The sequence below is a fragment of the Amphiura filiformis genome, chromosome 11, assembly GCF_039555335.1.
Source record: "Amphiura filiformis chromosome 11, Afil_fr2py, whole genome shotgun sequence".
NCBI lineage: Eukaryota > Metazoa > Echinodermata > Ophiuroidea > Amphilepidida > Amphiuridae > Amphiura > Amphiura filiformis.
In genome coordinates this window covers 34,918,912-34,932,383 of record NC_092638.1, presented here as the reverse complement: position 1 = coordinate 34,932,383, position 13,472 = coordinate 34,918,912, and the positions used below count along the sequence as shown (strand labels likewise).

Sequence of the window (13,472 nt, the reverse complement as noted above, 5' to 3'; positions counted from 1 at the left end):
GACCTGATGTAGAATCGAAAGGTGTAAAAGTATAATGAACAAAACATAACATGTATTCTTTCAACATTTAAGTTTGGATCATTTTTTTGATTGCAGAAAAATTATTTTCATAATTATAATACTATTACCTATTTATGCATGCTCAAAAACTTGAAATGAGCAATGTGTATCTGGATTAAGTTTCAAATAATGTTTCATGTTCATTAAAACACACGCCTCATTCAAGAATCCAAATTTAGTTTGTGTGGAAATTACTCAAAATAATATTAATCTTTAGCTTCCTATACCATTGTGTACTGTGTGATATTTATTGTTACTCTGAAGTTGTAAACATGGCAAATGAATAAATTGGCAGATGTCTTAAGAAAAGACACACCACTTTCATTATTCCCAAACACTTTCAAAATGTAAAATAATTTCAAGATTCACCATCAGCTGACCATGGTACTAGTTTTTTGATCATTATTATTATATGGTGCCCAAATTTTTGTGGGCAAAATAATTTACTGGGTGGGCACTTTTTGGCAATGGGCAAGTTGAATTTACTGGGTGGGCAAACCAAAACAAATGCCCACCCAGTTAACATGTTATTTACCTCCCTGTAACACTATGACTCCAATGAGTAAATAGGCCTAACTCCAAACCGTATTTTTTTTTATTACAGCTAATGAGTTAATAACACATAATTTGGTTTCTTTTTTAAGAAAAAAAAAAGACCATAAAAAGGGGATTAAAAAAAATCCACCCTTTTGAGGGAGATCAAAAAAATTTTGATGTCCGAGGTTCCAACTTTTCCACCCCACCAAAGTATTTATGAAAACTCCCATAGGGCCGACTTTGTGACTGTTTGCAAACTTTTTGTTCATTACGCCACTGTCCTTAAAACTTTGACCAATCATACAACTCCTTTATAAGCCGCCCGTCGTACAAAGACTTCCGGGTCAACCAAGTAAACACGAACTCAGTGAATTGTGTGTTATTTTCTTTGCCAATTCCGTTTTGAAAGTTCTTAATAATATTCAAAAAGCCAAGTTGAAGTATATAATCAACTGGACTCCAAAGCAGTGTCTTGGTCGATAGGTTTTATACTTACAGAGCACGAGAGCAGACGTTCAGTTCAGGTGATTACAGATATATTTTACATAAGCTTTAAATTGTCATCAATAATTGAAACTCCAGCGCTCCGCTGTGGAGTTTCATTACCAACAGTGACTGCAAGTGACGCTAGTATTCATAAATTGTATGCATAGCTGCTTTGTGGGCATACAGCATAATCAAATATTTGTTATGGATGGGTCCAGTTCCAATAATTGAAACTCACGGCTCTGACCGGGAGTTCCAAGAAGTGCTGTGTATGTGTCGCTGTGGTTTAATGTGCATTCATACTGTAGTTAGCCGTCGGAACGAAGAAATCTTTGCTCTACAAATGAAAGCAAATAATTTGTAATCACTTTTCACAAAATATGAGATGAACACACAAGTAAGGCTCTTACCAATTCCTGGGTACCGAGTTCCCGCCGTCCTTGGCCTACCCGGGTCAAAATTCATGGGGCACAGTACCCGGAAAACGCAAAAATAAATTACTTGTTATTCATGGTTGGAAACCAGAGAAATACTGCTACTTAAAAGTTGGATAAAGTTGTACATTACTTTTACTTCTATTGAACAGCTAGCAATGCATACTAATTCAATATGCCCCTGTCTGTTCAATAGAAGCAATAGAAGTAATTAAAATGTACAACTTTATCCAAGTTTGAATAAAAATAATAGCATTTTTTTTAGCAGTATTTCTCCAGTTTCCAACCTTGAATAACAAGTAATTTAGGGCCTATAACTTCTTCTTTTTTGCAGTTTTTGTTTTAGTATTTTCAGGTACCCGGATCCCCGCCCGAAAATTCAATCGGGTACCCGAGTACATAATTACCCATTAGTTGAGAGCCCTAGTCACTAGTAATGTAAACTAGGATGGCAGCAAGTCGTTGGAGTGGTCGTGTTGCCTTAGTTACTGGTTCTTCAGCTGGGATTGGATTTGCAGTTACAAAGCAACTGGCACAGCTAGGAATGGAGGTCATTGGTTGTGCAAGAAATATTGACAAAATCAAGGTATGAACTATGATTTGCAAGAAAATCCAGATGTGTGAAGTGTAAAAATAGAATGCACAAAATATAAAATTTCTATAGGGCAGCTATTGCAGGTAGGGTCTTCTAAACTTCTTGCACTACCCCTCAATGTTAGAACTAATAAAAAGCCTTTTATAAAGGGATGTACCAGCAAAGCATGAATTATAATGAGTAATCAGATTTCTTTTTATATAACTAAAAAGATTGTTCATTATGGATAGCTGAAGGGCTCAAATTTGGTAGCTGCAAAGAAAAAATAATGCCGAATACATGAATATTAAGTCCAATTATTTAGTTTGTTACATGTATGTAAGGAAATCAGATTTTTAAGAATTCATTGCACTTTTAATTGACTGCCTTTTCTGTAAAACTACATCAACAACAGTAGTTTCTGATTTTGATTTTCATATTAAATAATAATTATTTGAATCATTGCTTTACCAAACATAATTGCACTGCTACAGTATCACTCATCTAAATGCAAATATTGTATATATTAGTATATATGCAAATATTGTATATATGTATTATTGTATATTGGTGACAGTTTTTTGTGTGACAATTTAGGTGTGACTAACACGCACACATTTACTAATGCGCATGAACTTTGAGACAATTTAGCTTAATACATGTTTTATTTTTGACCAGCAACTTGAGGAGGAGTGCAAAGTTTCAGACATTCCTGGCTCTGTGCACGCATTGAAGTGTGATGTCTCTAAAGAAGATGAAATCCTGACCATGTTTGCTGAGATCAAGGAGAAATATGGAGGAGTTGATGTTTGCATTAACAATGCTGGAATGGGTAGAGATGCTTCTCTGCTGGAAGGAAACACTGAGAAATGGAGACAGATGTTAGATGTAAGATATTATATGCACTCATACACAATTTTAGACACAGGGTTCGCAGGTTTTTACTGCAGGTGAAAAAAAACCCATGGTTTATTCCGCTTGGCAAAAACAGTTTTTGCCGGCAAAAATTACAAAACTTAAAAAGTGATAAATGTTTACTCTTTTCATCTCAAAATTAATTATTAAGTAACAAAAATGATTTCCTGAGTGTAACAAGGCCAGATTATAAGTAATTGTAATAAGTAAGGTATTAAAAAATAGAGGCGCTGGTTTTCAATGCTCACAAGTGCACTAAACCGAAATGTGTCATATCAAATTCAAAATGGTTTCATTTTCAGGACTTGATGAGACAAAAAATTAGAGGGAAATTGAATGATTCATTAAAAGTTTGTGTTACTGTTTCTGAGCTTTCTGTGTTACTTTTTTATTTTAATATTTGACTGACTACATATGACTTTTTGTCATTTTTCACCATTTTTGCTCTTTAATAAACCAGGCAAGCTGATATTCTTATGCTAGATTTGAGCAAAGCCTTTGATAAGGTGCCCCACCAGAGGCTTGCTGCCAAATTGCACCATTATGGTATTAGAGGGAAATCGCTCCAATGGATCCAAGGTTTCCTGTCAAACAGGGAACAATGTGTTACCATGAATAGAACTTGTTCAAATTGGGCACCTGTAAAATCTGAAATGCCCCAGAGGTCAGTGCTAGGACCACCCTCTTTCTTATCTATACCAATGACATCACTGAAGAGCTGGAATCTACCATTAGCAGTGTACTTCTGGTATATTTATAAATGCGCTTAAATTATAAATAACCAGATGGCAAGTGCCGTATTTGCACTGCGTCATTGAAACTCACTGTCAATCACTGAAATGACATCCATTGAGGGAGTGGCTACTGTTGTGACCTTGCTTCGTCGCTAGCACTGGCAAGGAACATTGGCTGGAGGCTCAATGCTAATTTGCAAGGATAATTGATATCGAAGGAGAAGCAATATATTACGTAATGCATTGTCCCTTTGATGCCGATTTCATTTGCCAATTAGACCAAAACTAAAATATGTTTATAATGTTTATAACACATTTCAATTTGTGTGTATGTTTGCTGGGTTTCATAAAGCCATTTAATAAAATTACATTATTTCACCTTACTTTTCTTATGTAGTTAAATGTTATGGGCTTGTGTGTATGCACCAAAGAAGCTGTCAAATCAATGAGAGAGAGAAATGTAGATGATGGACATATTTTTCATATGAACAGGTATGTAGTCATCCATCCATTCGCACAAAAAATCATTTGGTTTTCCACCTGTAACTCTTGGCTTTAGGGGGCTTTCTTAGGGTCATTGAGGATGAATAGTCAGTGGCAGGGAACCATCTGGAGAATTTTTCAGATGCATGTGCTTTGGAGGCAAACTCCTTGCAAATCTGCCATCTACGGGAGTGTAGAGGCTCAAGATCCAGAGTTGCAAGGGAGTCAGAGTAAGATTTATACTCCTTTCCAAGGAGTAGCTTACATACACATTTCTGAATTCTCTCCAAACGGTCCTCCTGGGGCTGAGCGAGACCTGCTTGTCATAAGCGGCTGCATACTCTAACACAGGTCTCATATAACCTTTGTAGACAGAGAAGATTTCACCTGTGTTGAGACCTGCTTCTTTAAGTTTACGTAACATGAACATTTTTCCATTGGCTTTGGAATGCATATTGTCTACCTGGCCTTGCCATTTCAAATCATTTTGGATGATAACTCCCAGCAACTTGACTTTCTGGACTACTGGGAGTGCTCAGAGATGCGTAGATCAACAAACGGGGGATTGTTTTTACCAAAGTGCACACTCATGGCTTTGCATTTACTTGGATTCAACTTAAGTTTGTTACTGACAGACCACTCATGGAGAGACTCCAAACACTGCTGTACCTCAGTGACATCATCAATGGCTCTATTTTCACCTATTGTAAGGTTGTCAACATATTTCCAAACCTTCATTCTGTTGTCATCAAACTCAGTGAGCGCATCATTGATCATGCCTAAAAAGGCAATAGGGCCAATGATAGTGCCCTGAGGTACACCACCATGTAATTCTACCCACTCAGAGTAAGTGTTTTTGTACTTCACTCTTTGTTTCCTCCCAGAAAGGAAGTCCACCACCCACTGCACAAGGGAAGGAGAAACACCAAGCTTGAGAAGCTTTGTGACTGTGATCTTATGGTGGTCAATTAAATCGAAAGCCTTTGAAAAATCTGTTTTTTGATTTCTCGGCCCCTGACATCAAGTGGTGACATCAACAAGGCAGTGGGTGGTAGACAATCCCTTCTGGTTTCCAAATTGTCTTTGGTCTACATGGGGATGAATGGCATCCACAATCCATTTGCAAACTCTTCCTTTAGCGACTTTACGCAAGGCACAAAGTTAGAGAAATTGGACGCAACTTGTCGATTGAAGGCAGAGCTTGCTTGGGGATTGGGATGACATTGGCTTCCTTCCACTGGGTAGGAACAATACTTTGCTTAAGGGATGCATTGATAATATTTGCTACCGGCTGGCTCAACTCATATGCATACTCTTTAAGAAGCCGTGGTGGGATATCATCAGGACCCCCTGCTTTGGAAGCGGACAACTTACTAAGATCATGGTAGATCTCCCATGGTTGAACCATAGGCGGTGGCACAGGGCTAGGTAGATACGCCGGGAGATCATTCAACTTCAATGGCTGCTGTGAATTAGAAAAACTGACTAAGTGTTGATTGATGGCGTTAGCAACACTCACATGGTCAGAAGCAGCAACATCTGGCACATTGATGGTAGTTTCGGTCTTTTTCATGTTTGCCAGGTACCTGATCTCCTTGTGCCATCGACCTGGTTCAGTCTTCAGGGAGTGCAGATTTCAGATTCAGGTAACCCAATTTGAAATTTCATACTCCCTCTGCAAGAGTATATTAAGGTCATGTTTTCCATAGGGGGTGTATGGATTTCAAATGGAATAGCCCATTTCTACCTCTGTTTTCGGGTCTGTTTTGTGTCATGTGAATTTCAGTAAACAGCCCATATTCTATTGTTGTTCTATTTTCTGTACAGTTTTTCAGGCCATCGAATTGCACGCGGGTTTCCAGCATCTAATTTCTATGTTGCAACAAAATTTGCAGTGACAGCATTGACAGAAGGTTTGAGACAAGAATTAAGGGAAATCCATTCACACATCAGGATAACAGTAAGTACCAGACCAGATTGACTACTTAGAACACAAAAAGGTTAACTGCTAACAGTATCTAGCGGCCATGTAGCTAAAAGTATTTGGTGGTATTTTGACCAAAAATAAATGTAATTTTTACATGGGAATTTTATTTTTGAAAAATGATTTATGCATCATGAAAAATATATGGATGTTAGGACCAAAAATGTCAATCACAACATTTTTCTGTGACCTATGCTTTTTGACCCATGACCTCTTGAAATTCATAAGTAGGTATAACTTGAGCAGAAGTTTGTTTTACACATGATATTTTTGATATACAATGATTCTTTAATTTCAAGCTGTTAAGAGAATTAAGAGGCAGTTTCTATGGCAACTTCCATTTATGCTCATTTCAAATTTCCCCAGTAAAAATTGACAAAAAATGCCGTGGGTATCACGGGGGGGGGGACATCAAACATTTTTGGTGGGTATGTTCCCCCGGAATTTTGAGGTGGTGGGTCTTTGGGAGTTGACGGCGTACCTGTAAAAGCTGTATGTCTTGTTTTTCCTGCCCAGCGATGATGCATACTTTTACATTATATTGACATTTTGTTTTCTGCAGAGTATTTCTCCAGCAAAGGTGGACACTGAAATTGGCTCTCGCGTATCTGACAAAGAAAGAGCTGATGAAATACACAGAAAATTTAAGGTTAGTACATGGGCTTGTTACTGAAGTCAATCCTTTAGAATGACCTCAGGCACCACAGCCAAATTGGTTTGATCATGGGATCGACCATTGATGCTACTTTGATGCTGCATGCCCATATCAAAATGCAGGCAATTATTGGGAACTATCCCAGATAGTATCAGATTATTGTCTGAATAGTTTTAAAATGCACATTTTTTGCCCATTTGTGACCTGCCTCCACGAAATTAATGTAAAGTCGCAAGTTGGTGTAGTTTCCAATATGCCCTGGCTACTGGGTTGGTGGTCTTTTAGCATGTGAGCCTGACTCCCCATATTTATAGGTAAAAAACATACCTTAATGGGCCCCTCATGTCGGTTTTCTTCTCTTTTTAATGGACCCATTAAGGTATCCTTTCTTTGTTTTTAACGGACCCACTAAAGTCTCTTTTTTCGCTTTTTACAGGGCCCATTGTAAGGTATCTTTTCTTTGCTTAAAACCTGATATAAACTTTTAAAAATAAAAAGTTGTCTTGGCATTTTACACTCTTTAACACTCACATTCTACAATTTGTCTTATAGAAAAGAAATTCATTGGGGTACAAATTTAAAAAAAACATGTTTAGATTTCTAAATAATGATAAAATTGTATTTGAAATTACTTTACAAGAGCGAAATGTATACACAAAAGCTTGATGTATGTACACAATTCAGACAGTTTTATTAAAACTCTCTGGAACTTAAACATTCCCCAGGAGGCAAGTAGTGCTATTGATATTCATCATAAGGAAACAAAACTGTATAATCTCTCTCTGAGATTTCATTTGATATAAAATTTTAAAATTGTACTCACTTCAAAACAATAATAATACAGGTAAATTTTATTAATTGAAGAAGAAACATTACAAACATTAAATTTTATATATAAAAAAAAATTGACAAAGATATAAAGCTTCTTGTGAGCCTTTGTCAAATATCATGTTGCATCTACAGAACAATATTATCACGCGATGTATGGCTGTATGAATCTATATAAAATGCTTCTGTCATTCTAAACCAACATGGGGATATAATGTCATTACAATGTTAATTTGGCTGATTCCAATTCTATGTGTGCATGAATTTTTTACCAAACATTACCCAAAGATTTTCAAAAGTTTAAACTGACTTTCAGCACAACAAATTCAAATAACCTTGAATTTTTGATGTGTGACACATATCTTCATTAGAAGAAGTCCTATGATGTTGTGTTGGATTTGCCCTTTTGTTGCCCATTGGCAACACAACCTGAGTCAAATGAGTCCATTGTATAACCTTGAAAATTCAAGGTCAGTTGAATTTGTTGTGCTGAAAGTCAGTTTAAACTTTTGAAAATTGTTTGTCACCAGCACGGTGTATTACATTCAATTACCCAAAGATGGAAATTCAAATTTAAAATAATGCAAAAAACTAAATTCTTCGCTCTTGGCCACTGGGTGACTTTTATAACTGTAGGACAAGAACAATTTGTACATGTCACTATTTAAAGGTTAGAGGGATTGGGAATGGTTTCTCCTGATTATTAGTGTAGGGAATTTAAAATTATTAAGATTTTGGTTTTGCCATTTGTATAAGAATATTTATTCGCAGTTTTTTAAATTTGTTTACAGCCTTTGGAGGTCAATGATATTTCTGATGCAATTGTGTATGCACTCCATGCACCAACACATGTACAGGTAATATTCTTAAAGATGTGAGGCCTAATTGGGCTATTCTAGTACATTGTAAATCTATACACCCAGTAGGCAAGACATGACATTAATCTCCCACAGAGGGAGTGTAAATTTCAAATGGGGCTAACTGCAGAGTCGGTGACTGACTCCCTATGTGGAAGATTAAGGTCATGTCTTGTATAGGGGGTGTATGGATTTCAGTTAGAATAGCCTGTTGCCAGCTTCATCAAAAAGCAGATGTTGGGGTTTTAGGCTGTCAATATGTTTCGTTTAGACTGTATGAACAAAAACATGACTGTTTGGTTAATTTTCATGGACAGGATTTTAAGATATGACCTTGTGACAAATTATAAGTTTCTTTTTTGGCTTAGTGTACAAACATGTTTGTTAAACCTTCACTGTAGCGGTAGCAGTTGGGTTTGTTCAAGTCGGCAAGTGAGATCAGTATATCCTGGTCATCTCTTATTTGAGAGAATCAAAGGGGTGAAGGTGACTTTCAAGGGGGGAAATTTGATGAAAATACTCAAAATTGGGCAAAAAAGGCATACAAATCGTCGGTCGCAACACATAGTGGCGTAGAGTAATTTTGCAAATTTTCCGTTTCACATAGTGGCGTATAGGTTTAAAGCTAGCTATTATCAGAAAGATAACAGTGGAGGAGTATCGACTCCATTACTAGTACCACATCCTTCAAAAACGTTTCGCTGGGGAAACATATTTTGTCCTTCACGTATGCCACTATGTGTTGCGACCGACGAAATAATATCATGTCGGGCAGCATCCCACAGGGGAAGGGGGACAAGATGTGCCAAAAGAAGAAGCTGCCCCTTTCCCTCTTGGCTAAGCCACTGTTACACCTCTAGACAATTCTCTCAGCATGTTTTAAATGAATCTAGTGGGGTATAAAAAACTGATCAGCATGCCTTTTGGTTCTTTTTGTTGTCTCCATAAAATTGACATGCTTATTTACAGATTAAGCAATTTTAGTCTCATCAGAACCCAAATGTGTTTCCACACATATCAGGTTTAAAAATAGCCCTAAATCACCACTTCCCTTCACAATCTGTTCAACCCTGTTTTTGTTATGTTTTTTTTCTCTCTCTTAATTCAGGTACATGATATACTTCTACGAGGAACTGAACAACCGCATTGAATGAATCAAATAGCGAGGCAGAGTAACAAATTAATGTAATGGGACAGAGTTGACAAAATCACAAGACATGTAGATTATTTGGGTTGCTATAATTGACCTTTTCGGTAAATCCCATAAACCTTTGCGAGTACACATGAAAACTCGTCATTATATGTCACAGTGTGCAGTATAAACAATGTTTGAAAAACGATGTGCGCATTGGCGCTAGCCTCGGACCAGACTGTATGTGGCTATCCCGAACAAGTGTCAGACCGACACAAATTGGCTGTGTAGGAGACTACATTGACGCAGACCAGCGTGACGTCAAATGACAAGTTCTCAGGTGTACTTGCAAAGGCTTATGGGATTTAGGGGGACTCCAGAAGTGCTCAGATTGTGATAAACACTGCATCAATGCATTCATCAGGCCATAAGGATTCGTAAAAATATAGTGTGACCTATCTCTGTGATGATCTGTTTTCGATTATGAAGTTGTTCCTCCTATAGGGGCACGCAGGATCATTCAAAGTGGGAAATTTTAGACACTGTTTTGTATTTTATGTTAAAGAATTTCACGGATGATAAACAAGCTATGTTTTCATTCCCGAGACATTTATATCTCGTTTTGAAAATTAATAAAAAAGTATATATTATTGAAAAATATTGTTGTTATGTTTCCAAAACAATTTGGGTCAAAAATTGCTTTTGTTTTTTAATTATTTTCTCCATTTACGTAAAAGTTTGGGTGAAAATAATTCTTGTTTATGATTTTTTTTTCAAAAATTGAGCACTTTTCAACCAATTTTTGTCAATATTTTTTTAAGTTGGTGAAAATTCTAAAAAGTAAAACATTCCCTAGACATATCTAATTTTGAAAATTAATAATAACAAAAAAAATATTGAAAAATATTTTTGTTATGTTGTCCAAAACAATTTGGGTCAAAAATTATTTTTGTTTTCTTAATTATTTTCTCCATTAACGTAGAAGTTTACCAAAATTTGTTGTCACATATATGAATTGGTCAAGTGTACTGTTATATACTTTGACCAATAATTTAGCAGTTATGAGGCCCAAAAGTTGTCTTTATTCCAGGGTTAAAACCAACCTTAAGAGTTGACAAAATATTTTGCAAATGTTTGCCAATAAATATTTTGCAATAACATTTTGACATTAACATTCTTGAAATGTTGTAGTGTTTTCATGACCTTTATAAATATATAACATGCCATTTAAATATGTATTAAAACATAACTTTTGGAAGACCAAAACAAAATCACATGTTTGCTGGGATAACCAAGCAACATTCTTATTCAATGGGTGCGTCTTGTAAAGACTTCACGTAATTTGATTGGTTTTCAGGTGTATAATATCTCACAATAGTTGATAGTGATATTAGTCAGGGCGCGCGCCGTCACGCAACGGCGGCACGCTTGTTGCTCCTCAATGATCGCGATAATGCGTTCGCGTAATACACGTCGCGAGAACTAAGAACGCGATTCGGGCGGCTTAGATGTTCGTGATGGTTTCGTTCATTTAAAACAACGGGATGTCCTCACAAAAGTAACTTTATTTTTTTCTGAAAAAGGCAGTTTTTCTCGCAAAAATTACATTAAAACTGAATAAGAATGAGAATAAATGATAGGATTTTGTCTTTTGCCTATCCGATATCGTGTCATAATGGATGGGCTGGCCAATATTTTTATCGTAGTGGATACCGGCTGCGCCGCATCCACTACTCAAAATATTGGCCAGCCCATCCATTATGACACGATATTGATAGGCAAAAGACAAAATCCTATCATTTATTCTCTAATTTTCTGTTGTACACAACAAGACACAAAATCATGTATTGTAAATGATTTCATAGCATCTTTGTTAATAAAGTATGTTACTCCACACAAGGTACTATAAATGACAGATCTACTTAGGGCTTTGTTGTTGTCTTTTCTGTAGATATTTTGACAAAAGGGTGTGGTCTAACTTGAGACAATTTCATGCCAACAAAATGAGATCGGAATGCAATTGGATTTTGATGCTGATACTAGGTATGTCACAGTGGCTGCATAATTATGCATGCAAGCATAATAGTGAATTAAAAAGCGCGCGCATCAAAGTTGGCTGATGTTGGAAAACATCCATGTCAAAAATGAATTTCCTTAGTATGTTCCATTTATCCCAATTGCTTGAATTTTTAATATATGGTATGTGAAACCTTTCTGAAGCTACAATTGAGTCTGACAAAATTAAATTTTGCTTTGTTCAAGAATTACTACCTGTTTTACTGAATGTAGAAGATTGCCCATTATAAATCAATAAATGTAGGCCTTTTGAAAAAGTTGGACCTTCCACCATTCAGCTGAAGTTTCAGTCTTTCTTATCATGTAAATTGTTTCCGTCGACAACGAATGAAGCACTTGAGGAAAACTAGTTGAAACATAACATTAATAATGATATTTCATAGGGAGTAGTTTTCCAAACCACATTAGCTCTTAGCCATTGTGTGTGTCCAAGGCCATACTATTTTTGTATACACGGTACAGTGGAATGGCTGTTCCTTTTACCATTTGCCCTCCCATGTTAATCCAGTTAACAAAATGTTAATTCAAAGTCTCATTGCAAATGAATTTTTATTTTTACTTTTCGGATTTGGCTTTGAGTAATGGTGACACATACCATGTTTACAGTAAAAAAGAAAATTCTATTCCAGACACCGTCAAAATGTCAAACTTTGTATATTTTTGTATTATTTTAAAGTAATTAACTGCAGAAGTGGGTAATGCTTATCTTGTTTGCTACTGAGTTCTATTTGAACTTGCCTTCAGTTTTTGACTTGAATTTGTTTTTAAATTACAGCATGTAGTTTTCGTTGTTTGCTTTTATATTTTGTTGTCTGTCCCTGAAGAAGAGCAGTTTATCTGCTCGAAACGTCGGTTGTTTTTTGTCTGTTTAGTGTTTGACTGCTATGTACACAGTGATTTTCATCACTTCCAGTGTACTGTTTTCCTGACACTTTTGTGGGCTCTGGAATTGGCAATTTTTGGCCATCGAACTTTGCTTGTTTTGTGCCTACTCTGGATGTTTGGTTTAGCGTGTCTGTTTATATGCACAGTGATTTTCATCACTTGTTCTAGTGCAGTTTTGTATTACCATTGATCCTTGTTGTTTTTGCAGGTTTAGCACTTTTGTGAGCCTTGGAACTGGTAATTTTTGGCTATCGAACTTTGCTTACTTCCTATGCCTACATTTGCTGGTTTTGCCCCCCCCCTGCATATTGTCTAGTCTGTATTTTACTTGTTTCCCCACATCAAGTTGGTGTACCTTGCTCGTTTTCCTTTCTAATTAACTGCAGTTTCTTTATTCAACATCATAAAAGGTTCATATTTCACAAATTTATGATGAATGAACAGACTTTCATTAAATATCGAAGAAAAAACCAAAATTACTCATGCCTAATTTACATAATAATATCATGAATACATAATTAGCTGTAATTAGCTAATTTGCATAATTAATTACGTTTTTGTATTTTTTTGTTATCAATTGAAAGAACTTTGTATACATATGTGTGGGGAAAAAACTGCATCATGATATCATGTACGGTTTTCTATTGGCATCAATTTTGCACTATTAATTAGCTGAACTTAGTCATTTTTTCAGCTTTAATTTGTCTGCAGATTGGCCGAAATTGCTAAAATAGTATATTTGGTTCATTTATTATAATTATTCAATGATAGATTTTTTAATTTTGTTTTCTTTAACGAAGTCAGGAAAGATAGGCATTTAACCTATGATACT

General features: G+C 36.0%; 1 protein-coding gene and 1 long non-coding RNA gene across 2 annotated transcripts in view; both read left to right on the top strand.

Annotated features, from left to right (window-relative positions):
- LOC140164776 (uncharacterized) overlaps window positions 1-13,472 on the top strand; it is a 406,719-nt gene that overhangs the window by 84,640 nt on the left and 308,607 nt on the right. The window lies entirely within an intron of this gene.
- On the top strand, window positions 950-10,976 carry LOC140164771 (dehydrogenase/reductase SDR family member 11-like). Its single transcript, XM_072188141.1, has 8 exons — window positions 950-1,121; window positions 1,852-2,103; window positions 2,770-2,979; window positions 4,138-4,232; window positions 6,051-6,183; window positions 6,770-6,856; window positions 8,482-8,547; window positions 9,656-10,976. Exons 2-8 carry the CDS (start codon window positions 1,966-1,968, stop codon window positions 9,695-9,697), a joined length of 771 nt encoding a protein of 256 aa, XP_072044242.1. The 5' UTR covers window positions 950-1,121; window positions 1,852-1,965; the 3' UTR covers window positions 9,698-10,976.

Coding starts and splice junctions, on each gene's coding strand:
- LOC140164771 (XM_072188141.1), top strand. CDS start 1,966: ATGGCAGCAAGTCGTTGGAGTGGTCGTGTTGCCTTAGTTACTGGTTCT. Junction 6,184..6,769: donor ATTCACACATCAGGATAACA/GTAAGTACCAGA, acceptor TGTTTTCTGCAG/AGTATTTCTCCAGCAAAGGT. Junction 8,548..9,655: donor ATGCACCAACACATGTACAG/GTAATATTCTTA, acceptor CTCTTAATTCAG/GTACATGATATACTTCTACG.